The sequence below is a fragment of the Pristis pectinata genome, chromosome 7 (genome assembly GCF_009764475.1).
Source record: "Pristis pectinata isolate sPriPec2 chromosome 7, sPriPec2.1.pri, whole genome shotgun sequence".
Classification (NCBI taxonomy): domain Eukaryota; kingdom Metazoa; phylum Chordata; class Chondrichthyes; order Rhinopristiformes; family Pristidae; genus Pristis; species Pristis pectinata.
Window position 1 is genome coordinate 38,332,286 of NC_067411.1, and position 27,106 is coordinate 38,359,391.

Below are 27,106 nucleotides of genomic sequence, written 5' to 3' on the forward strand. Positions count from 1 at the left end.
TGCCATCTTAAATTATTTATTACACATTCAACTTGAAGGTAGCAATAACACAATAACATAGAAAAAGAGCCACTTTCATACTATAATGCTTTCCAAATCATTCAGTACACTATGTTAGTTAGCTTCATGTTAGCTTAGATAATTCCACAGTTTACATTGCATATACACATAAACATACATTATATACTATATAAAATAAAAATACAATTTTGTGCTGGTGCAGTAAAAGTCCTGAGTAAGAACAAAACAACCTATGTCAGTTTGAGCAGTTTCTCTCACATCCATCTTCGACATTTTGATTTTGCTTACAAAAAATTAGCCTTACATTTAGGCACAGTAGAAAAGATCTCTGTAATAGAGATTCTAATTTGGACCTGCCACTACTTAAAATTGGGATTAAATCACATTTCCTGTCTTTTTCACATTTCAACAATAGACAAAAATGTATTTTCTTAAACTCATTTCTAATATCTTATTATTTTTTAGATGCTTCAGTCAATCTGAACCATCTGCCACACAAAATAAAAATTTAGAACATACATCGTCAACAAATACACAAAGTACAGATTTCAAAGCAAAAACTAACAACTCAGAATGCAGTCTTTACTGCAGAATGTAAACATTATTCAGTGATATCACTCATACTTATTGTAGTTCATTCCCGATAGTGGGATAGCACCTTAAACAATTATTTTTAATTCTGATAGTGTTACAAAATATGACAAACACAATATACTTTTAATACTAGAAATAAAAAAAATTGAAAGCTCTCAGTAGGTTAAGCAACATCTGTGGAGAGAGAAACCATTAATGCTTCCAGTTCAATGACATTACATAAGAACTAGAAACTTTATTGGCCCAATAATCTAACATTGATACAAAGGCTAATTGTCCTACTACCCAAATCTCTCTGCTCTGAATGCAAGAAAAAAATTGCACATTAGAATTATTAGTTACTGAGAGGTTTGCTTAGTCTTGGTCAATACTCAAGACAAGGAATTTGCCAAATAATTACGTCAATCAAAAGTAAAATAAAAACACGAGTTCTCAACTGGATCATTTCCTTAAGTTTAGTAAACACAAGAGCATCTTGACACCCAGTGTACAATACATGCATCCAAGTTACCTGTGCCTTCTTTTCAAAATCTAGTAACCTATGTAGAATTCTGCTCCTTAATAAATATATAATGTAAACATTTCAATAAATTAATATTTTAATCTGCAGTGGTGTTCAGTAGCACAAATTTCATAAAATAATTTAAAAACTGAAGGTTATCCTAATCCTGAAATTTCACTAAATTTATAGGTAAATTTAGTCAATTAGTTCAATTTATTGAAAGTCAGTATCCAAACTGCCTCTTGATGTAGAAAGAGGCTTCCTTGACAAACCAAAACAAAGACAGTAGACAGCTCTCACCTGACCACCATATCTCCAGTGCTGCAAACCCTTTACGTTCAGTGATTGCACCAGAGATAATTAACCACAATTAACCAATTTTCTAGATTGTTGTGGCTCAGTCATTATTTCTCTATTGCTCTCCCCATTCAGATGCAGCAATGCTCAATGGATCTGGATGACTTCATCCCAGTCGCCAGGAGGCCAAATGCCATTCTCTTGAACATTAGACGGGGAACTTTTCCAATCCCAACTGGTTACAGGAATTTCCCAGTTCTTGCCGTAGTTTGCTTCCACGTATGCGAGTGTTTTACAGGGGACTCGAACCTTTAGCTCTAGGAATTCAGTCCAGCAGAGAGTAAATTTAGGAAACATGTATCTAAAAAGCAATTTGTAAAGAAAACAAGAAGCCAGAATAAGCATATTTTGTAATACCAAGAGCTTACTTTGTACAATACTATAAAATAAGCACTGTTTTCATTCACTTCTGAAAGTTGGTTTTCACACTAACTATACATTGATCCAGCAGTCATTAATCCCTATGAATTGACCACTTTGACTCAAGCCTACATATGAGCTTCTTTAATTCTGATCTGTTGTGCAGCCCACGTATCTCTTCCCCCTATCTAGAAGGGATGTGTCTTAAGCTATTCATGCCACACAATCTGCAATTCCTCCATTTAAGACCCTCCTCAAAACTTCATTTTTAACCTGCCCTACTATATCCCTTTTTGGTTCAGTGCCAAGGTTTCATAGGGTCATACACCACAGAAACAAGCTCTTTGGCCCACTGAGTCCACACTGACCATCAAACACCCCTTTACACTATTCCCAGTTTACTATCTCCATATTTTCATCAACCTGCCCCAGGATCTACCACTCACCTACACACATGTTCCAATTTACAGTGGCCAATTAACCCACCGACCCATGTCTTGGAATGAGAGGGGAAACTGGAACACCCGAGGAAACCCATATAGTCAGAAGGAGAACGTTCAAACTTCACACAGCGGAGGTCAAGAGTGAACCCGGGTCTCTGGAACTGTGACACAGCAGCTCTACCAGCTATACCACTGTGCTGTCCCCTTATCTGAAAGTGATCCCATGAAGCCCCGTCTGAAGCCCCATATGCTATACATATGCAAGAGCCTTGTTGTTGATATAAATTATGTGCTACCACTGGAAATCTGACAATCAGACTTCAGTGTACACAGATGGACCAACTAGCAGTCAAACTGGTTTTAATCCCAGGACATCTGGAAAAAGTGCTGCTTGTGCTGAAATTACGTGAACTGAGATGGTCAGGGCTGAGTACGTGGTCAGCTGAGTTCCACTTGTGCTTAACACAGTAAACCATGTATTTCAGGTACATGGAGCTGAGCCAGCTGAATAATAAGTGGCACAACAATTGACATGTGGAAAACTGCAACAATATTGGCTAGAATAACCTGGGAGATGCCAAACTTCTGTAATATTCATCTTTACTTTTAAAAAAAGGCAACAAAAAATAGTGGAATTCACAAGAAACACAAACTCTTGGCAGAAGAAGCCAATCATGTCCATGGCAGCTAGAAAAGAGCTACTGAGATTAACCCCATCTCCCAGCTCTCTTTCTGCAGCCCAATGAGGTAATTTTTAAAGTCCGCTTTGGCTCCTGTATCTTTCAGACAATGAGCTCCAGACCCAGATAATGTTCTTCACTCCCCCCACTTCTTTGGATGGGAAAAGTTTCCTCAATTTCCCTGTAACTCTTCTACCAATTACCTTAAAACAATGTCACTGATTATTGACCTCTCAATAGGATTCTTCCTTTTCACCCTATCTAGGCCTCCTAGAATCAAAAACCTCATTTAAGTTTCCCCTTACTTTCCTTTGTTCTGAAGAAAACCCCAGCCTAGCCAATCTCATAACTAGTTTCCCTACCTGGCAACATCCCTGCCATACCCCTCTGAAGCCTATCAAATGCCATCTCATTTTTCTGTAGCGTGGTTACCTGAGCTACACACAGTACTCTTTCTGAAGCCTAAATAGTGTTAGAATGATTCAAAACATGAATGGCATAATTAGAAGCAATTTTTACATTCATCAAAGCAGACAAATAACATGAACCTCATTACAAAATTAGCAGGCTAGTTACAAAGAAGCTTGCATTATCTTCAAGGAGAGAACAAAATTAGGACTCCTTGTCATACAGCACAGAAACAGGCCCTTCGGCCCACCATGTCCATGCCAACCGTTTTCTACTAAATTATAACAAATACAATAACAGATTTTTGTGCACAGTTTAAGATGGTGTGAAAAGTCCTCTGGTACAAGTTCCCTGGTAGAAGTCTCCTTTTACAAACAAGGAGACCACAAGAGGAGCAACACACAAAGCGCTGGAGGAACTCAGCGGGTCAGGCAGCATATATGGAGGAAATGGACAGTCGATGTTTCGACCTGTAACGTTGACTGTCCATTCCACCGACGCCCCCCCCCATAGATGCTGCCTGACCCACTAAGGTCCTCCAGTGCTCTGTGTATTGCTCCAGATTACAGCATCTGCAGTCTCTTGTGAACACAAGAGAGTTTGGAGAAAGGCAAGGATGACATGGTCAGTTGAGAAGTGACAGAATTTCTAGCTGACCACAAAGACAGCTGCACTCAGAGATCTAATAATTCCGATGGCTTGGAAGTCCCTTTCTCTGACAATGGTTGCTACAAGGTGTCAGTTCAATGGGGCCCCTTGAACCATGATTTCATAATGTAGGCTGAGCACATGATCAAAGAGATTTCATACCAAACCAGGAGAAAACAAGCATCATTTTTAACTGATATTTAGAGAGTGAAGTGAAGACTGAAAGATAGAAATAAAGTTAAAGTAGAAGCCTAAATAAACTTTATTTTCCCCCTCAATAAAATCTCCTAAGTTGTTATTTACCAGGGTGAATTTCAATTCACACATACAAAGTGTTTTGCTTTTAGGGCTAGTGAGGTTGTTGAACAGTAATTTTTTCATACTTTTATTTTACTATACATTAAAGCTCACTTATACCATGTACAACAAAATTTAACATTGCCATTTAACACTAAAAGTATATTCGATTTCTGAATATTACACCAGTGAAGAGTGCAAAACAGAACACCCTATTTAGGAGCAACAAATTGCTGATAATAACTTTGGGATTTCTACTCTGATGAAAGGTCATGGATGCTTCCTGACCAGCTGAGTATTTCCAACATTGTGTGTTTTGTTTCAGATCTCCATAATTTCTACATTTACAGTAACTGCACATATGCAGCTTGTAGAGGAAGCTGTCAGTTCTACTGTCTCTCCAACTGCGAAGACTGAGGGAAAGAACTAACCCTAGTTTGTTAAAGCTAGCTTTTGCTGCCAATTTAAAATCTCCCTTTCTCCCATTATAACAAAAGGGAAATCTAAAAATATTCAATGAAGCCCGAATTTTGTTGTGACTCCAGCCACTTTAGTCCCTATTATAGTTGGGTTGCAAACATTGTTGAACATTATGTTCAAGAGAACAGCTGCAATCTTAAATAAAAACAGAAAATGCTGGAAACACTTAGCAGGTCAGGCAGCATCTTTCTTTTATTAAGCAGTGCCTTAATGTGTAACCCAAGTCAGTTTTTGATTGATGATCTCAATGGTCAGGAGGCAACTGCTTTCAGTGCATAAACAACTTGAATCGAAGGCCCAAATACAATGCCATATAAAGAATACTGAATGTGCAACAATATCAAAAATGATCACGATCTCCTTTCAAAAAAATCCAATTGCACAACATATTCTTCCTTTCCTTTTCTAAGATTAGGAGTATGCACAGCACGTTGGTGATGTCTATAAATCACAAGGTGGATATTGCATGATGAACATTTTACCTTTTTAGATGCAGATCTGATTTCGGCAAAGTGTGACCCTGAAGGTTGGTAGAGATTGTTTTACATTGTTATAGCAAGGTATTAACCATTTAGAAATAAAAGCAACAAGTGCTGGAAACATTCAGCAGGTCAAAAAGCATCTATGAGATTGTTTCAGATCTATAACATTTCACTAGAAATTTTTATCATGACCTTCTAAAACATTAAATCCAATTTTCTTATGCTTCAAGATCTGCTGAGAATATCCAAAATTTTCTGTTTTTACTACAGATACTGGAAGTCTGAAATATTTCGCTGTTGGATTAACCATTTGGGAACTGCATTTGGAAGAAAATCACCAGCAACACGAAATTAATGGAAAGAACAACATACTTGAACTTCTTGCCGGTTTTGACTTGGGTTCCTCCATTCCACATGTAATCATCCTCCTCATAGAAAAAGAATATATCCAGCTTCACATCAGCTAACTGAAAGGAAAGTTCAAGGCTGTCATCTTCCTGAAACAAGACAGAATGGATAAAATAGTCTGACTGATTCTTGTAATGTTTTGAAGGGAATAGAATTACAATAGGATAGTGGTAAATAGTTTCATTCGATTTGAGTCTGGTTGAAACCAATCCCAATTAGAACCTGACTTTAAAGCATCTAGGAGATGGCAGATATGGACAAAGGGATTGGGAAGTGGGGGTAAGTGGTGGTGACTTGTTCAAATTGCTTTTCCACATCTGATGTGGACAATTTTGACCCCAAAAGCTTTTCGAATGAAAACTAAAACCTGAATTACTAACATGGAAAACAACTGACAAAATGGCATAAATAATATGATCATCCACAGAAGATCCTGTCCAAACATTGCTCCTTGCAACTTACTATAAATGGACACTTGAACAGCATTTGCTGAAGTTCCATAAAACAAAACAATCAGCCAAGAACACTGTGGAGATTCAGGGAGAAAATCTTGAGTACGGTTAAGTAATTATGATTCCTTAATTACATTCCTGGCGAAGCTCCAATTGGTGCTGGGTAAGTCACAACCTGGGTGCCTTAGAATTGGTGCTGCTAATCTCTATCAATGTCACACTCAGAAATCTAATACAAAATGGTCATAACTGCAGATAATAGCGAAAGTGGAAGCACAGATTGGAAGCAGTCTCTGAAAAAGTTCACAGTGAACTGGGCAAACTGTAAACTGCAGACAGGTGAAAATATATAATTTACCAATTGTAAAAACAAAAATCTCACATTTATAACACAAGTTAACTTTGTATAGAACATTAGATGTAAATGGTATTATATTCCCTCAAAACCTTGAAGGACCAAGTGATCTACCTCTGCTCTTATGTCTTATATTGTTATGCTACATTATATTACATTACAATCTTTTTTTTGCTCTTCTCGACAAAGTGGATTTGTGATTCTGCAAGTTAAAGAATTTTTAATACTATCCTTTTTCCACAACACTTTCTTTTCAATTACTTGAACAAAGAACTCATTTCACCACAGTGGATTTGTCATCATGCTGAACTTCTTGTTTGTGTGGGGCTGCCTCAGTTTCCATTGAGAACGTGGTCATTTATTATTGTGCACAGCAGATGGTCACACTCTCTGAGTAATAACGTAGTTTCTAACCATTCCTCCAATTCCAGCAACAGTTCCCCATAATGGCACAAAAATAAAACTTCTAACAACACTCTTCAATAGTTTAACCTGCTGATATTGTTTTGATATGTCTGTTTTCGTCACAGCTCCTGACATCTTATTTCTATTGTTGGGTTTTCTGCCTGGCTATAATGTGACAGGGGTTGTCCTGATTCATTATAGATAACATTCCACAGAAGAGGGGCAAAAACTTAAAAATCCTGTGAGGAATCTCTTGTCCGATGCTCACTCAGCTTGCCAACAGAAACAAAATCTGCACAGCCCATAGCAGAATTCAAGCACCAGTATTACTGACCTCACAGCAGAATAGAGAAGAGCTAGTACTGTCCAGGACAACCTTTCAGAACAACATCCAAGTGTGATATTGTTATTAAGACACCTACATTGCTTAAGATGCAGATATTGGCAAGTTCGAAAAAACATGAAGATCTAGTTGCTTTAATAGTGGTTGTAATTTGTTGCTTTATAGCGTGATATAACTTGATTGCTTGTTTCTTGGCTCTCTGATGAATGCTGGCATGGTTTTAATTGGCACAGTTCATTTAGCAGTGCTGTGACTAAGTTTACAAATATTTGAGTTAATGATGGCTCAAAGTAGTGTCAAAGAAAATATTACATTGTGGAAGTAAACTAATTATTTAGAAAAAATGTTTAGTTACATAAAAACTGTCTGTAATAGCAATCATCCGGTTGACTCACTTTGCCAAATTTATGTTTCAGTGTTAGTCCTGCCCTCTGGAACTCTGCGATGATATCAGGCTTATAATCTTTTATCATTATTCCCAAGTCCACGTCTTTACTATATGGGATGATATTACATTGTCTGAACCATCCTAGAAAAATCAGAAATCAAAATTCAAGGCAACAGCAAAATTGATCTAAAGTCTAAAACATCAGAGACAATCTATAACAATTGTAATGGTTAACCAAAGATCAGCAAGAGTCAGCAATTTGATTTGACATCAAGGATTGCTAAGAACTCAGCACAGCTTTGCAAAGCTTGGTTCAATGCAATATCAAGATCTCATTTTGTTTCTGAATGTTTGGGCCTTTCCACGATTACAGCTATGACAAAAAGGCTTGAAAAAGTCACTGACCCAAAACTTTACCAATTTCTTGTTCCACCGATGCTACCTGACACTGTAAATACAGGTAACCCCTTGTTACAGGGATGGGGGGGGGGGGAGCGGGTTGTACTCCTAGAAAACGGTCTATATCACGATTTTCTGTAACACAAAGCCCATCACCTGCACATGCATCATTAAATGCAAGTTGAAAAAAACTGATATATTTACCTTTTTTTCCCCACATAAATTCTGAGAGAACATCTCAAATTTCTGGATAGTGAATTGTGAATTCTGTAAGAGTGAATTTACGTAACTCCAACAGCCGTTATGTGGGGTCACCTGTACTCTGCATATTTCTTGTTTTTATTCCAGATTTTAGCAAGTACAATATTTTGGTTTTGTACTAACTAAAAACTAGTGATCCCCAATATTCCCTGTCTGGGAAATTAACAATGCATTTCATTATTCCACGAAATTCCTCTTTTCTATGGTAATTTTTGGTCCACTGCCTGACAGTATTCCTTTCAGCAGTCTTGCCTTTCTTCCTCTCCACCCCCAAAATTTCTATTTTCTATATCTTGCTTGTTGCACTGTTTCATCTGCTGCTCAGCCTACTCTCACAAGTTTGTACTACTAATTTTCTCCAGTTGCACAGCACCCACTAAGTTTTGTCAGTCTCCCTATATATCTCATGCAGGTTGAGTACATACTGCATCTCAAGGCATAGTTGGACCAAAGCAGCTTACAGCCAATATAGTCACTGACACAATATGGGAAATTTGGCAAACAAATTTGGTACACAGCAAAGTCCCACAAAGAGCAACACGACAATATTCAATCATTTTGATGGTGTTGGGTGAAGAGTAAATATTGGTCAGGATACCAGAGCAACTTTCCTGCTCTGCATTCAGGTGCCATTAAAAGCACATGGTTGACAGAGCACATTTAATGTCAAATCTCTGACAGTATAGTGTTTCCTGTGCACTGCACTGAAGAGTAAACCTGGATACTTGTACACAAGCCCCTGGAATAAGATGTGTATTAATAGTTAATACTAATCAAATTTTAGTATCCTTGGTTCTCGTAATCACAGTTCCACCAAAATTTCCAACTGTTCTTCCTCATTTTACAAGACGGCATTTATCTAGTTTCTCTAAGCAGCTGACTTTAAACTAGAGGCAGGTTAGGAGGAAGAAGTTTCTTATAAGAACTATTCCAGTCTTGATTGGGGCTGACTGCTTTGAAATCTGCATTATCAGATGTGCATTTTCCTAACCGCACACATTACCATCAATAAACAGGAATAGGAATAGTCCAGTCTCTCAACCTGCTCCACCATTCAATAAGATCATGATAATCAGTTGTCTCAAGTGGACTTTCTCAACTGATTCCTATATCCTTCAGTTCCCTGGTCTTCAAAAATTAATCATGATTATATCCTTGGTCATTCCTGAAATTTCTCCAGTCCATTGACTCTAGATTAAATTAAAGCCGAAAGATTAATATAATTTATTTCAGAGGAAGCTATGGTCCCCTCGTTCTCCCTTCAAAATTCTCAAGTTCCTTTTATGACCATACACCTTCTAATTCTTTCATTCCTAAAGCCACAAGACCACTGAACTTTATGGGCTGCTGGGACTCCGAATGAATATATTCTCTCATCTCTATGCCTTATTTCATGAAGTTAACTGTTATTATATATTTGCAGAGCAATCCTAAGTAAATTTTCAGAAAGCTATTCCAGAACATGCACAAGATACTTCACCGAGACATGTTCCGCTGCTGAGCCAGAATGGCACCTTCTGTTTATCTAATGTCTTTGCAGCCACATGAAGCAAATGCTTAGCCTTTTTCTTAAAATCCATGGCATCTTGGGATGTGTCCTCTGGGTAGACCTGTTATGAATGAATTGTATATGGCATATAAGCAGAGAAAAACTGAGCCTTCCTCTTTTTAAAACCAATGTGCCCTTGTGAATTTAGACTTTGCTTTATATAACTTGATATTAATTATAACATTCCCACCCAAAACAAACTGTTACAATGCTGTGATATACACAGATAAATGTAAGTACACAACCAGACAATTATTGTTGCTATTAAGCCACAATAAAGCAAAAGTAAATGAGCAATAAACATTAAGGAATTACACCTAAACAAAGATAAGGTAGTGTTCCAAGGAACAGGACTGACATTTTTGCCTTGTAGCATTTTAACCACCTTCCCCCCACCATCATTTTTCATTCATTATTCATCTATTATAATAATCAAAATCATCTGGTTCACACACATTTCTCAACAGCGTGTTTAATTGGCTCAGCTCTTCATTTCATTTAGGGATGAGGGCATTGCTAGCAAGGACAATATTTACTGCTGATCCATAACTGGGATAGAGAATGTGATGGCAACTCATTTTCTTGAACTGATGGAGTTATTCTGATGAAGGTGCTCTCACCACTTTTGGGTGGGAAGCTCATGGATTTAGACTTAACTGATATATTCCCACATAGATATTGTGCACCACTTAGAGAACAACACTGTCCCCATGAGCCTGCTCCTCTTGTCCTTGGTGGTAGCAGTTAAGATTTTGGGAGGTGGCAAGAAACTACAGTGTATTTTTTTCTAGATAGTACACACTGCAGCTATGATGTGCAGTGGAGGGGCAAATGTTTAGGGGAGTTAATGAGATAAAAAAGTGAACTACTTTGCGCTGGATGGATCAGTTGGGCACAGTTGGAGGTGTATCCATCCAAGCAAATGGAAATAAATGCATCATACTCTTGACTTGCAACTTGTAGAGTGAATACGTGTGACCAATTATTTCCAAAGCCTCAGATGCTTATTTGGATATTGGTGTACAACATATTCTCTAATCTCTCTGTCTTGTTTCATGAAGTTAACTGTTATTATATATTTGCAGAGCAATCTTAAGAACATTTTCAGAAAGCTATTCCAGTGTTGTACACCAATACGCAGATAAGCACACAATTAGAAAACTAATGTTAATGGTTTAAGTTATTATTTGACTCCCATTTCTAGGTTAGGAGCTTACATATTCTCAAACATCCAATCTCAAAGCTTTCATTCATTACTTTTCCCAAAAAGTCCACAGTAAATTACATAAAAAGTGCAATTCAATTTTTGACTAAAATTATTTTTATTTACTACAATAAAAAACAATTAATTAATTCAGATTTTAAATCTTCTAGTCAAAAACAAAGGAATTGCAAAGACAGTATTACCTTTTCATCATACTAACCTGATAAAACATCTTTGCTTCCTTGTATCTACATTCAACAAATCTGGAATGAGAAAATTCCTTAAGGAAGTGTGTTATTTCCTTAGGAACATGAATTTCCAGTCCATCAACTAAAGCTAGATGCAGCTCAGGTCTATATATAAAAACACAAATATAATGTTTGCAGTTAAGTAATTGGATCCTTTACTCTCTCCCATTTCAGATTGGTTTGTATTATTTCATATTTCCTTTTGCATTAAAAGGAAATATGAAACATTCCTTATCATATAGGAGGCCACTTGGCCCACTAAGCCTAGATCAGCTCTCTGAGCAATCCCATCAACCTACTTATTTCCATATTACCTATTCTCTCAAACATGTCTATTAATACCCAAGGTAAACCCATGCAGTCACATGGAGAATATGCAGACTCTACAGGGACAGCACTGGAAGTCCGAATCAAATCTACGTCATTGGAGCTGAAAGAAAAGTGTCACTGTGATGCCATAACATATGCCCACATGCCTATCCAACATGATTCCACCTACACTAAGAAAAATTCACAGTAGCCAATTAACCTACCAACCAGCACAGCTTTGAGATGTGGGTGAAATCTGAAGCATCCAGGGTAAACTCGTATGGTCACAGGGAGCGCTTGTTCACTTACGCATTATATTAGCAAAGATAACAAATGAACATGTTTGGTAACAGGAATCCCTGGCTGATATTACCTGGTATCACGAAGTCTGATTTTGCACGATAAAATAAACTTTATTTACTTAGAGGCTCCACATGATAACTGTGAAGCCGACTGGATTACAGTCCATGTAAAATATATGTTTATACAGTCCAAATAAAATGAAATACATCAAATTGGTTAGCTTGATGTTATTTCTCTCATTTCAATGCAGCTCCAGAATTCTAAGTGATTATTTTTGCTGCTGTACCCACTCGTATGTGTTTGTAACCTTATCACTAATTCTTAGGATTTAGATAAACTTATCTCTAACTCTTTTCGCTATTCAATGATGATCCACTCTTATGTCCTTTGCTTTCAGCTGGCCCAGATATCAACTGCATTTCAAAAAGGTGTCTGTAAGATCTTATGGGATGTCCTCAGGTCATGAAAAATACAACAGAAATGCAGGTGCATTCTTTCACTCAAGAATAAAAGAATTACAAAAACAACAGCAATTACAGGTAGTTCTGCTATAATGTAACATTGGTATTCCTAAGAATCCTCACATTATAGAAAGTCGCATTACAAAATCAATTGTGTCAATTTGAAAAAGGGGGTTAGGGGCTAGAGAGTTTCAGACTTGCAATAATGGTTATTTTTCCCACAAGATTTTCAAAAATAAAGATGGTTTTATAGAGTCATGGAGTCTAACAGCATAGAATCAGGCCTGACTCGTCCATGCCAACTGCGTTGCCCAGAGAACTAATCCTATCTGCCTGTGTTTAGCCCACAGCCCTCTAAACCTTTCCTATCCACGTACTTATCTAGATGGCTTTTAAATGTTGCTAAATGCGCCTACCTCAACCACTATTTCTGGCTGCTCATTTCAAATATACACCACCCTATGCATGAAGAAGCTGTCCCTGATGTCCCTTTTAAATCTCTCGCCTCTGATCTTAAACATCTAAACTTTTAATAGAACATAGAACAGTACAGCATGGGAACTGGCCCTTCGGCCCATGATGTCTGTGCTGAGCATGGTTCCAAGTTAAACAATTCCCTTCTGCCTGCCCCTGATCCATATCCCTCCATTCCCTGCATATTCATATTCCTATCTAAAAGCCTCTTGAATGCCACTATCGTATTTGCTTCCACTACCATCCCTGGCAGTGCATTCCAGGTACCTACCACTCTCTCTGTAAAGAAAAAACTTGCCCCACACATCCCTTTAAATTTTCCCCCTCTCACCTTAAAGCTATGTCCTTTCATGTTGTACAATTCTATTCTAAGTAGGCCTCTATAATTTTACAAACTTCTATCATGTCTCCCCTCAATCTCTGATGCTCCAGAGAAAACAATCCAAGTTTGTTTATATAAACTTACAGCTATAAGTTTAATCTGTTATGGCAAGTTAAAAATACTAAAGGCTGTATGTTACATTGTTTAATAATGTATCCTTGCACAAGTGTCAATACAAGCCTTGTCAATTTTCAATGGCCTCCCATGGTGAAACTAGCAGCCTGTGTTCTTAAGAGACAATGGTGTTTGATTACTGCAGAAGGTTACATGGAAACAGTATTTTCATCCCCAAGACAGCTTTTTTTCCCTGCTCACCAATTTCCAAAGCAACTCTTAAGCAGTTCTCTAGTTCCCACATGAAATCTATTGACAATATAACACACTGACTGAGAAACACCTTTAGGAATGTACTGTGTCCCCCTTTCACCCTTCACACAGAAGAGTAATTGTCTTCATTATGGCAGCAGAGGAATACACAAAAAGAAAAGTTAAATAATATTTATGTATTGTGTAATTTCACTATTTTCTGATATTGCAGTTCTGATTGTAGCTTATCTGCTGTAATTTTGCATTTAAATAAATATATGAATTTCTCTGTGGGGGTTTCCCCTGGGTGCTCTGGTTTCCTCCCACATTTCAAAGACGTATGGGTTTGGAAGTTGTGGGCATGCTATGTTGGCACCGGAAGTGTGGCGACACTTGCAGGCTGCCCCCAGAACATTCTACACAAAGATGCATTTCACGGTGTGTTTCGATGTACATGTGACTAACAAAGAAATCTTATCTTATAACCAATTTGGCCAATAATGGAAATATTAAAATGGCCATGCCATTTTATCGCAGCTACTATCGGGCAGGAGGTACAGAAGCCTGAAGTCCCACACCACCAGGTTCAAGAACGGCTACTTCCCTTCAACCATTTGGTTTTTGAACCAACTGGCAAAACCCTAATCACTAGAGTTTAGCAACACTATGACCACTTTGCACTGAAAAGGATTTTTTTGTTCTAATTGTGTTCTTTCATGTAAAAATTGTGCATAATTTATGTTTAATTTGTTTTTCTTGTGAATGCTGTTTATATGATGCTGTGTACCTGTGTTGCAGCTGCAAGTTTTTCATTGCACCCTTGCATACATATACTTGTGCATCTGACAATAAACTCGACTGATTATCCAATTGCGTTATGAAAACACGCATTATAGCAGAGTCACCTGTACTTTGAATTTCACAAAGTGATCTAGATTTTGATTACTAACACAAGTCCTTGATCACATAATTTACCCTTACTTGTTATAAGCTCCAGGGTAGCGCCCGAAGTGCAATTTTCGGAAATGTATGAACATTTTGTCTGCGTTTTGCTTCAGCCGCAGCTGCCCGTGCCAGAGGTAGTTACCACTCCTCTCATAAAATACCACCAGGTGGATGGCGTGGCTCTGCAGCTTGAAGATGTAATGTAGTGGAATCTCAGTTCCAGAAAGACCATCCATTCCAGCTAGTCGTGGGTCTTTGCCACTTAGCTCCATCCACTGGAAGCCCTGCTCCTCAGCTTCTCTCTTCAGGAACACCTCATGAATTGAAAGAACAGTTTTACATAGTGACAGTGAAGGTCCAACTCTCCAAGCAGACTTTTCAAACACCATTTGAAGGGCATGCCTAAAACCTGTGCAAAAGGTTCTGTCCCAGTCACCAAAGCCACAGAGCACCTTGCCAAGATTACTATTAACCAAAAAGCCTTAAAGAAAACTTAAATATGTGATAAATAAAATTATACAAAAGCAAATAAAAAATGTATAATTCAGCCTATAACAAAATTCCTCTAATTAGTACAAACATTCTCAGAAACCAACTTGCCAAGTAATTTCAGGAAATTAAAATTAAGCAAATTTTTTACCCAAGGCCAAATCAGGCTTCAAGCAAACTGAAGGCCACCTCACAATATCAGTACAGGCAGCTAACTCATCTCAAAGTAAACAAATATTTCTCACTAGTCAGAACAAAAATGCTTAAAAATACTTAGACAACCAAAGAGGTAAGAGATAACAAAGCCAAAGGTGGGCATGAAAATAAAAACTAGATGCCCAGGTGATTGGGAGAGGTACAAAAAAAAGACCAAATGTATTAAAACAGTTGGTAAGACCTACAAGAAAGTCGTATGAAAAGAAACGCGTCAAAATCTACACAAAATATTCGCAATTTCTAGGAAAACCAGGGTCAGAAGCATTGGTTAATTAACCAATGTTCAAATCTTCAACTGAAAGTTAAAAACAAAAATATGGGAGATGGTCAGCATACCTGACAGCATTATGGAGAAAGAAAGAAATGCAAGGTCATCAACCTGAAATGTTAACTCAGTTTATCTTTCCATAGCTGCAGCTGATGTTTTATCATCAGATTTCCTCCATCTAGGGAGGCAGAGAGTCTGCAGAAGGACTGGGACAGATAAGGAGAGTGGGCAAAGAAGTGGCAGATGGAATACAGCATAGGGAAGTGTGGGGTTATGCACTTTGGTAGGAAGAATAAATGTAGACTATTTTCTAAATGGGGACCGAATTCAGAAATTAGAGTTGCAAAGGGACTTGGGAGTCCTCGTTCAGAATTCCCTGAAGGTTAACTTGCAGGTTGGTAGTAAGGAAAGCAAATGCAATGTTGGATTCGTTTCGAGAGGACTATAAATGAAAGCAAGGATGTACTGCCGAAGCTTTAGAAGGTGTCGGTCAGATCGCATTTGGAATACTGTGAGCAATTTTGGGCCCCGTATCTAAGGAAAGATGTGCTGGCCCTGGTGAGGGTCCAAAGGAGGTCCACAGGAATGATTCCAGGAATGAAAGGCTTAACGTACGAAGAGCATTTGATAGCTCTGGGCTTGTACTCAATGGAGTTCAGGAGGATGAGGGGGGATCTCATTGAAACCTACCAAATACTGAAAGGCCTGGATCAAGTGGACGTGAAGAGGATGTTTCCATTAGTAGGAGGGTCTAGGATCCAAGGGCACAGCCTCAGAATAAAGGGATGTCCCTTTAGAACTGAGAATGAGGAGGAATTTCTTCAGCCGGAGGGAGGTGAATCTGTGGAATTCAATGCCACAGAGGGCTGTGAAGGCCAAGTCATTGAGTGTATTTAAGGCAGACAGCGATAGGTTCTTGATTGGTAAGGGGAGAAAGGTTACAGGGAGAAGGCAGGAGAATGGGGTTGAAATAAAAATCGGCCATGACTGAATGGCAGAGCAGACTCAATGGGTCAAATGGCCTAATTCTGCTCCTATATCTTATGGTCTTATCAGCATTTTGGTTTTGGAAATTTGACAAGTTCTGAATCAACTACTCCTTCCAGCAATATAGAGCCTGGATATTGAACCTTTTAATACACAACAGGTATAAAGTAAAGCACCTCTTCATCAATAAAATGAATATCTGATTTAGAACCATAGAACTGCTTCAGCTCATTTAGTCAATGTGATCTCCTAGTACAGCAATCACATCAGTCCCAATCCTCTCAACAGCACCGCTAATTTTTCTCTTTCGAGTCCCTATCCAATTCCCTTTTGAAATCCTTAATCAATTCCACTTCCACCACCATTTCTACAACAGCAAGTTCTGGATCATAATCACTGAATTAAGTTTTTCCTCTCATCCCCATTATATCGTTTGCCCAAAACTTTAAATCTCTGCCATGTAATCCTTGAACTACAAATAGGAACAGCTTCCCTCGACCTAATTCATCTAAACCAGACACCCATCTTGCACACCTCTATCACATCTCTTCTCAATTTTCTTTACTCCAAGGAGAACCACCCCAGTTACTCCAAATGCTAAACTACCTTATCTTGGAATTATTCCAAAAATTTCTTCAGTCCCGCTTAAGGAACTCCATATCCCTTCTGAAGTTAGTATGGACTTCAGATGTGGATGAACCAATATTTTTACATATGTTCAACATATCTTCCTTGCTATGTATATCAATCTCATGTGCTTTATTAAGCACCTTCAAAGGTATATGCACATATACTCCCAGACCATACTGTTCCTGGACATCCTCTGGAATTGTGTCATTTAGTCTCTGTTATTTCTCCCAAAGTATATCACTTCCATTTTTCTATATTAAATATGATCGACCAGACATCTTCCCATTTTGTATTATGTAGTCAATAGCCATCTTCCTCTCCGTTTGCCACACTTTCAAGCTTTGCTTCATTTGCAAATTTGAAGTTTTACCCTACACACCCATGCCTAAGCCATTAACGTAGCAAAAACAAAAGTCCAAGTACAGATTTCCAGGAAATAGCAGCTTCCATCATACCCAACAGAAGGTGATGGACAGGCCAAGCTAGAGCCCTAGTCCAACATCTTAGTGCTAAGCAGCTACACCACTTGTCCCAGCCCATGCAACAACAGCCCTCACTGGGCAGCCCATCTACATTCAGTGTGGGTGATTCATTGCTGCAAGAGTGTCGGGTTCCCAGCACTGCAGCAACAGGGTGCATGCCTGGTTCCTAGCATCCAGATTCCCAGCATAACAGCATGTAGCCCAGGCAGATATTTTTCCTAAAGTACAAGGTGTACATATCTGTGAGTGTTCTCAGCGTACAAATGTACTCTCAGCCTCTCTGCCAAGTTCCTATCCATGCTGCTGCAGAACTTTAATTCCATGGGCCAAAAATTTTGCTCAACATTCTTTTGTGTGGCGCTTTATCAAACATCTTTTACAAATCCATTTCACAACATCTACTGCATTCTCTTCAATCTTCTCCATTTCCTCACCACAAAATTCAATCTAGTTTGTCAAATCTGTGGTGGTTCTCTCTTCTTAATTAACTCAAAATTTCTCCAAGTGACCATTACCTACCTTTTCCAATTATTGCTTAGTTTAAAAAAATTACATGGGCTTGCGGGTCTCAACCCAAAACGTCAACAATTCCTTTCCCCCCCACAGATGATACTTGACCTGCTGAGTTTCTTCAGCAGATTGTTTTGTGCTCCAGATTCCAACATCTGCAGTCTCTTGTGTTTACATGGGCTTCAAGCCTGCTTTCTTTGTATTACATGTGAAGGGAAACAAGAGCTCCCAATTATTAAATCCCAATTTAATAATTCTAAGCTTTTTTTTATTTTTGCAAATTCTGTATCTAAAACATGGTACCTCATGAAAATGAGGCAAAAATTGATTTTTCTATCTGATTGTCCTATGTAGCCCATTAAACGTCTATCATCATTATTCTCATTATAATACCAATACACTACCAGCACTCACTTCATTTTTCCAGAATTTGCCCAATAGTGCAAATGTGGTAATCTCTCTGGGAGCGCACAGATACTGGCAGTTTAGTCCATTGGCTGTGCTTGTATCCTGGTGAATATTCTCATTCATCTGTCCCAGAACCAAAGGATCGATGAGATACAAAGGAATGTTGTGGGCTGATACCAAACCAAGAAATTTTTTGACCACTTTCTAGGATAAAACAGACATCAGCATTAATAGAAGTACAACAGCCCTCCAGTCACAGAAACCAAAGCAGACTTCTATGCATCAATTTCAACTTCTTTTAATCAAACCCAATGATCATCAAGCAACTTGCTCATACTCCACCTGGTGTGGAATGGTGAGAAACTGGATATTTGTGGCCAATCAAAGAGTGGTACATTTTAGTGCCAGGGACAGCAACTACCAAGCTCTGAGGTCTACACGCATCAAGATTAGATGCCATTTCAGAGTAAAGCATTAGATTTAACAGTAAGAATTAATATATTACTTTAACCTTTCCCAAATTACTTAAAAGACTTTCATTTCAATAGCACCTTTGACGGCCTCAGATCACCACAAAGCATTTTACAGCCAAATAAACCTTAAAATGTAGTCACTCAAGTAGGAAAATTACTGACAAAATGATGCACAAACTCCCACAAACAGATGAGGATCTCAGATTTGATAAAATACATGACACTAGTGCATGTTCATCTCTGTCTCCTCTGCAATGGACCTTATAAAATCATGAAATGCAATAGAAACCTGTCCAAATAATGTACATACCCAGGGCACGCTATCTTCCAAGGAATAACTTCCTTTGAAATCAGAAATGTCTGCTCCATTCTGAAATAAACCAAAACAACATATTTTAAAAACAATGAGCAAATCTACCTCCATGTGCACTTCACTGTATTACAACTTGCAAAGAACTTGTATTTATATTGCATCTTTCATATATCAAAATATTCTGAGATGCATCACAGAAATGTTAAACAGAACCTTTACAATAAGCCTTGTGAGGAGATATTATAAAAGGTAACCAAAAGTCTGTTTAAAGAGGTCGTTTCTAAAGTGTCTTAAAGAAGGAATGAGAGAGACAGATGTCTAGGAAGAGAATTCTAGATTTTATCACCTTGGAAGCTTGCCCTTTAGAGGGCAATAATTTAAAATGAGGGAAGTGCAAGAGGCCAAAATTGGCTGCTGCAGAAATCTTGGAGGGTTGCAAAGCTGAAGGGGATTACAGAAATAGGGAGAGGGAAACCCATTGATACATTTGAAAGTTAGGATAAAATATTAATTCCAGGTGATGTGTCATTGGAAGTCAATGTGAATGGGATTTGATGCAAAAAAAACCTAAATAGGCATGCAGAAAGCTTTTTGAGCAGGACTCTACATTAGCAGAAGAGTAAGGCTCCGAGTTAAAAAAACACAAGCTCTTTTACAATATTTGACTTCCTTCGTTCAGCCACACAGATGCGTCCTCTAGTGGCAGCTTTAATTTTTACCAAACATTACAAAGGAGCATTATATTCTTCATCAATCCAGTAAACCAATTTCTTTCAGAACTGTCCTTCATAAATATTTGACTATGATTAGCACAACTTGCTAAACAATCAGAAATATAAAAATGTAAGGGTGTCTTGTAAGTTTGTTGTGAAAATCATAGTCAATGATTTTATGGACAAAGGAAATGAACAGAATATCAATTATTAAAATGCATATTCTGCAAGCCACCCTGGCAAACCACATCTGTGGGCACATCACCTGCGGTGTCGAGCCACTTTTCATTCAAGACATTTTGTGGGGCCTGTGTGCAACAGACTCATTTGTAATTCTCACTGCATTAATTGTTGAAATATAAATCATGAAAAGCAATTTTGTTTAAATTACAACAGCATAAAAGTTCTGCTTTTCTCCAGTGACCACAGCTTCCTTTAATGTAGCAAGATGTCTCAACTCACCTCAGGAGAGCCACGTGGGTTATAATAAGCCAGCTGATTAGAAATCTTGTGAAAGTAGACTTTAAGGACAAAAGGTGAGCATGAGAAACAGAGAAGTTTGGAAGGAATTCCAGAGTTTAGGATCCTGCCAGCTAAAGACATCGCTGCCAATGGCAGAGTAATGAAATAAGGGGTCAGAATTTAAGAACATAAGAAACAAGAGCAGAAGTAGGCCATCTGGCCCATCGCACCTGCTCCACCACTCAATGAGATCATGGTTGATCTGGCCATGGACTCAGATCCACCTACCTGCCTTTTCCCCATAACCCTTAATTCCCTTACTGCAAAAATCTATCCAACTGTGTCTTAAATATATTTAATGAGGTAACCTCTATGCTTCCCTGGGCAGAGAATCCTACAGATTCACCACTCTCTGGGAAAAGCAGTTTCTCCTCACCTCCATCCTAAGTCTATTCCCCCAAATCTTGAGGCCATACTTCTAATCTCACTTACCAGTGGGAACAACTCTCCTGCCTCTATTTTATCTATCCCTTACATAATTTTATATGTTTCTATAAGATCCCCTCTCATTCTTCTGAATTCCAGTGAGTATAGTCCCAGGCAACTCAATCTCTCCTCAAAGGCTAACTCCCTCATCTCCGAAATCAACCTTGTGAACCTCCTCTGCACCGCCAGTATATCTTTCCTCAAGTAAGAAGACCAGAACTGCACGCAGTACTCCAGGTGCGGCCTCACCAGTACCCTGTACGGTTGCAGCATAACCTCCCTGCTCTTAAATTCAATCCCTCAGCAATGAAGGCCAACATTCCATTTGCTGTCTTGATAACCTGCTGCACCTGCAAACCAACCTTTTGCGATTCATGCACAAGCACTCCCAAGGCCCTCTGCACAACAGCATGCTGCAATCTTTCATGATTTAAATAATAATCTGATCTTCTATTTTTCCTTCCAAAGTGGATGGCCTCGCATTTACCAACATTGTACTCCATCTGCCAGACCCTTGCCCACTCACTTAACCTATCTATCTCTCTCTGCAGACTCTCTGCAGACTCTCTGCATCCTCAGCACAATTTGCTTTTCTACTCAATTTAGAGTCATCAGCAAACTTAGATATGCTACACTCAGTCCCCTCTTCCAAATCGTTAATGTATATCATGAACAGTTGCAGGCCCAGCACCAACTCCTGCGGCACCCCGCTCACCACTGTTTGCCAACTGCAGAAACACCTACTTATCCCAACTCTCTGCCTTTTATTGGTTAACCAATCCTCTATCCATGCTAATACTTTACCCCCAACTCCATGCATCCTTATCTTATGGATGTCTTTTATGCGGTACCTTATCGAATGCCTTCTGGAAATCCAAGTATATAACATCCTCAAAGAATTCCAGTAAGTCTGTCAAACAGGACCTGCCCTTCCTGAATTCACGCTGCATCTGCCTGATGGAACCACTTCTATCCAGATGTCTCGCTATTTCTTCCTTAGTGATAGCTTCAAGCATTTTCCTGGCTACAGACATTAAGCTAACTGACCTATAGTTACCTGCCTTTTGCCTACATCCTTTTTTAAACAGTGGCATGACATTTGCTGTCTTCCAGTGCACCGGGACCCGCCCAGAGTCCAGAGAATTTTGGTGAATTATCACAAACGCCTCTACTATAACTTCCGCCATTTCTTTCAGTACCCTGGGATGCATCCCATTAGGACCAGGGGACTTGTCTACCTTTAGGCCCACTAGTTTGCTCATCGTGACAGCGATTATATCGAGGTCGTCACCTCCCAGCGCATCCATAGCATCTCTCTTTGGCATGTTAGACATGTCCTCCACCGTGAAGACCGACACAAAAGTTGTTCAAGGCCTTGGCCATTTCCACATTACCCAATTTTAATTCCCCCTCCTCATCTTCCAAGGGACCTACATTCACTTTAGCCATCCTTTTGTGCTTTATATAATTATGAAAACTTTTACTATCTGTTTTTATATTTTGTGCTTGTTTACTTTCATAATCTATCTTCCCTTTCCTTATTGCTTGCTTCGTGATTCTTTGTTGCTTTTTAAGGTTTTCCCAATCTTCCAGTTTCCCACTACTCTTGGTGACTTTGTATGCATGAGCTTTTAGCTTGATGCCTTCTCTTATTTCCTTAGTTATCCAAGGCTGGCTTTCCCCACCCTTACTGTCCTTGCTTTTAACTGGAATATACTTTTGTTGAGCACTGTGAAAAATCTCTTTGAAAATCTTCCACTGTTCCTATGACACAGAGATCTTCAGCACGGCTAAGGGGGTTTAGAGATGGATGTGGGCTAAACAATGGAGAAAACTGAAAACAGGGACAAGAACTTTAAGACTGAGGCATTTGAATCATAGAGTCATAGAGTAATACAGCATGGAAAGAGGCCCTTCACCCCAAGTTGTCTGTGCCGACCATGAAGCCCACCAAGCTAGCCCCATAATTTTCAATAAGGGGAACTGAAAACTAGAGGGCATAGGCTTAAGGTGAGAGGTGACACATTTAAAAGGGTCCTGAAGGGCAACTTCTTCACGCAAAGGGTGGTGTGTAAATGGAATGAGCTGCCAGAGGAAGTGGTTGAGGCAGGTACAATAATAACATTTAAAGGACATTTGGATAAGTACACGGATGCTTAAAAAGAAACATTGAATATGTTGGGTGAACAGGAATTGAGCTGGGTTCCAGTTTTTTTCTATGTAATTAATCATCTTTATTGATAAGTATGAGTATGTCTCAGCCAGAGTAAAAAAACTGTCTATAAAAAGGTCAAAATATTTTTCAGGGGCTATAAATCTGCTAGTATGACCACAGTATGATTGAAATTAAAATTCACAAAATTTGTAGATTATGCACCACAAAATGGGTGTGGGAGGGGAAAACAAAATTATTTTTCTGGGATTGTTGGAAAAGGTTCCATCCTGTCTTAAAATTCAGTGCATCTATTTTACAACAATATTAGAGTCAAAATGACCAGGAAAAGAAATATAATGTACTTGCCTTTGATGAAAAGTACTGTTTGTAATAATACAGCTGAAATAACAGAAAGATTGAACTCATCACAGAGAGCAAGCTCAATATTACGGTTTTACTGATTCGAGCCATTGGTCACTGCTTTTGCTGTCTTCCAGTCCCTGGAAAAAAAAAGCCTTCAATGACGAGAAGGATTCCAACAATCTTAGTCCTCTGCTGCCATTTTGGACTTTTAATATCTTGGATAACTTTCAGTCACCAAACGATACAAATTAAAATCATACCACATTAATATCCTACAAACACAAACTCTTATGGTTTTGCTTGGGCTGTTGAAAACCTATACAATTTTTGAATACATGTATTGATGATCTGAATGTGGCTACAGAAAACAAATTTCAAAATTCACAGATAACATAAAACTTGGAAATGCTTTAGCAAGAAGGAGGACAGCAACTGAACTCAGAAAGACAGATTGGTGAAATGGGCAAAATGTGGCAGATAAACTTTTACATGCAAAGTGCATTCTGAAAAGAAAAATGAAGAGGCCACAACCTAAATGATCTCTTTTCAAAGGTGTGGAAAGAGAGAGACCAAGGGATGCACAGACACTGGCAGGAGGACAAATTGATGCAGCTGCTAAAAAAAAGGTGGATTTCCAGGATTTACAGAAAAAAAATTAGGTACTGAGTACAAAAGCAAGGAAGCTATACAAAATTGCAATGAACATTGTTTAACTCAGAGGTAAAATAATGAGTTCTAGGTTTGTTAAATGCATCAAAGACTTGAGAGGGATCAGAGGTGATATGGACTCAGGATCACACCGCACAGAAACAAGCCCTTCTGCACACAACGTCCATGCCAACCATCAAATAACCATCTATATTAATCAAGTATTAGGCCCATAGCCTTCCAAATCTTGGTAATTCAAATGCTGATCTAGATACTTAAATGTTGTGAAAGTACATGCCTCTACCACCTCATCAAGCAGTGAATTCCTGATTCCAACATTCTCTGGGTGAAAAAATTTCTCCTTGGATCCTCTATGCCCTCTAGGTTTAGAGATTTCTGCTGTGGGGGAAAGTTTCCTATTATTAACCTTATGCTGGTCATAATTTTGTTTACATCTATTTAGTCTCACCCCTCCACTTCCTCTGCTCCAAGGAAAATAAACTCATTCTATCCAGTCTCTCCTCTTAACTGAAATGCTCCATCCCAGGCAACATCCTGGTGAATCTCCTCTGTACCCACTCCAGTGCAATCACATTCTTCCAAATAGTTTGGTGACCAAAACTGCACACAGCACTCAAGTTTTATAAAACAAAAGTTTTACAAAGCTGTATCATAATCTCTCTGTTCTTATATTCTATGCCCTCACTAATGAAGGCCAATACCCCATATGCCTCCTTCACCACTTTATCTACCTGTGATGCCATCTTTACGGATCCTTGGACTTGTACACCAAGGTCCCTCTGCTTTTCAATAATTCCTAGAGCCCTACCAATTGTTGTGTATGTCCTACACTTATTAGTCCTCCCAAAGTACATCAGCTCACAGTTTTCAGAATGAAGTTCCATTTGCCATTGCACTGTGTATCTTACCAATTGATCAATAGCATCCTGTAGCCCTAGACTACATGCTTTGCCACGAACACCACCAATCTTTGTCATCCAGGAACTTACTAATCATACCTCCGATATTCATGACCAAATTGTTAATGTATACAACAAACAGTAAGTGTCCCAGCACCAATCCATGGTACGCTATTTGTGTCATGTTTCCAATTACAAGAACAACTCTCCACCATCACCTTCTGCCTATTACCATACCAATTTTGGATCCAATATCCCATGGACCTTTCCAAGTGTAGATTCATCCTATTCCTCAGGATTTTCCAATAACATTCCTACCACTGACATTAGACTCATAGACCTGTAATTACCCTGCTTATCCCTGCTATCCTTCTTGAATAAATAGAAGGCGGCACCAGGAAATTGCAAATGTGTGCAGAAACCAGTAAAAACGATATCATTTTCCTTGAGATGAAGCAGATTAACAGAATATTTAATTGAAGTTCAAAGTTATGAGGGGTTTTGATAGTTTTTCCTGCACTCTATCAAGTGAAGGGAGAGCCAGTATCAAGATTTAAGATCACTGGGACAAGAGAACAGGAAGGGAGATGAGGAGAGAAGTATTACAGATACAGATTAATTAATTGTCACATATAGCAGGGTGCAATGAAATTCCTTGCTTGCATGAAGCTCACAGAGTACACAGAATACATGGTAAGCATAAATACAACAATAAATACAACAACAAGCACAGAACAGTGGAATGGTGCAAAGGTTGCAGTGCAAACTGAAGTAGTGCAAAAAATGCTAAAGTGACAATAACGGAATAACCGAGAAAGGTAGAATTAAGAGTCCGAGAATGTGTAGGAACTCATGATTCGGAAATCCGTAAAACATCCCTCTGCCTCCACAGATGCTACCTGACCTGTTGAGGTGGTTTTTTGCTCCAGATTACAGCATCTGCATTCTCTTTGGATGCAGTGATTCTCTCGAACTTCCACACATGTACTATAGAAAGTATTCTGATGGGATGCATTTCAGCCTGGAATGGCAACTACTCTGCTCCGGACTGTTGGAACCTACAGAGAATGGTAAACATTGCCCAGTCCATCACAGGTTCATCACCTCCATCCATCTGGTCCACCTTCATGGCGCCTTGCATTAGGATGGCTAACAGTATTGTTAAGGATACCTGCCACTCTAGCCATTCCCTTTTCTCTCTTCCACCTTCCAAGAGAAGACACAGGAGCTTGAAATCCCAGATGACCAGACTTAAGAACACCTTCTTCCCCACTGCTATCGGACTTCTGAACCAATCACCTCTTTCACATCCCTTCCTGGTGGTGCTGCCACGTTCTCAAACCCTTAATTCTACCTCTTCCATTATTCTCACTTTAGCATTTTTTTTGCACCACTTCAGTTTGCACGACTATACTTTGCATCATTCCATTGCTTTCGTGCTTGTCGATGTATTTATTGTTGTATTTATTATTACCTTGTATACCATTTACTCTGTGAGCTTCAGGAGAGCGAGGAATTTCATTGCACCCGGCTGCATATGACAATAAACTAATTTGATCATCTTTTCGAAACAGTGGGGAAGCAGATCGAATGGGCCCTTTCAAAAAGGAATACGGTAAGTATTATAGGGAAGCATCTGGTAGTGCTGTGGGGGGATTGGGATGAACTGTAAGAGCCGTCGTAACAACAGCCATCAACATGCGTTTAGGTAGCGCTTTTGAAACAGACAGGTGAAGGGTTTGGACGGGAAACGTCGACCGTTCATTTCGCTCCATAGATGCTGCCTGACCCACTGAGTTCCTCCAGCATCTGGTGCGTTACAATCCAAGATGAGACACCGCCTCACCTCCGGAGGTAGGAGCGGCCTGCAGGAGGGAGTGAGGGGCTGACAGGGATACCCTGCGTCACTCTCCCGACGCCCCTGCATGTCTTCCCCGGCGGCCCAGATGGTTCTAACCACCGTCCCAACCTCTGCACCATCGCAGCCCGAAGACCCATTCCCTCCGCTCCCTCTTACCTTCCGTCGGACAACCCCAGCCACGACCCCGGCCGTTTCCCGGCAACCGGACCCCGCCCCCTGGCCCCGCAGCTCTCGCGAGGTTTGGCGCGGGACCCTCGC

At 39.2% G+C, this 27,106-nt stretch overlaps 1 protein-coding gene across 3 annotated transcripts; it reads right to left on the reverse strand.

The window, feature by feature from the left end:
• fktn (fukutin) lies at positions 1 to 27,106 on the reverse strand. 3 transcript variants are annotated; one of them, XM_052019501.1, is made up of 10 exons: positions 27,005 to 27,106; positions 23,423 to 23,556; positions 19,238 to 19,297; positions 18,461 to 18,658; positions 14,501 to 14,778; positions 11,257 to 11,389; positions 9,764 to 9,893; positions 7,631 to 7,764; positions 5,645 to 5,769; positions 1 to 1,775 (listed from the first exon to the last, which is right to left on the reverse strand). In XM_052019501.1, exons 2-10 carry the CDS (start codon positions 23,525 to 23,527, stop codon positions 1,562 to 1,564), a joined length of 1,377 nt encoding a protein of 458 aa, XP_051875461.1. In that variant the 5' UTR covers positions 23,528 to 23,556; positions 27,005 to 27,106; the 3' UTR covers positions 1 to 1,561. The 3 variants fall into 3 exon arrangements, with proteins under 3 accessions (XP_051875461.1, XP_051875463.1, XP_051875462.1); XM_052019503.1 differs by having other exon boundaries at positions 11,257 to 11,299; positions 27,005 to 27,084; XM_052019502.1 differs by having other exon boundaries at positions 5,645 to 5,739; positions 27,005 to 27,084.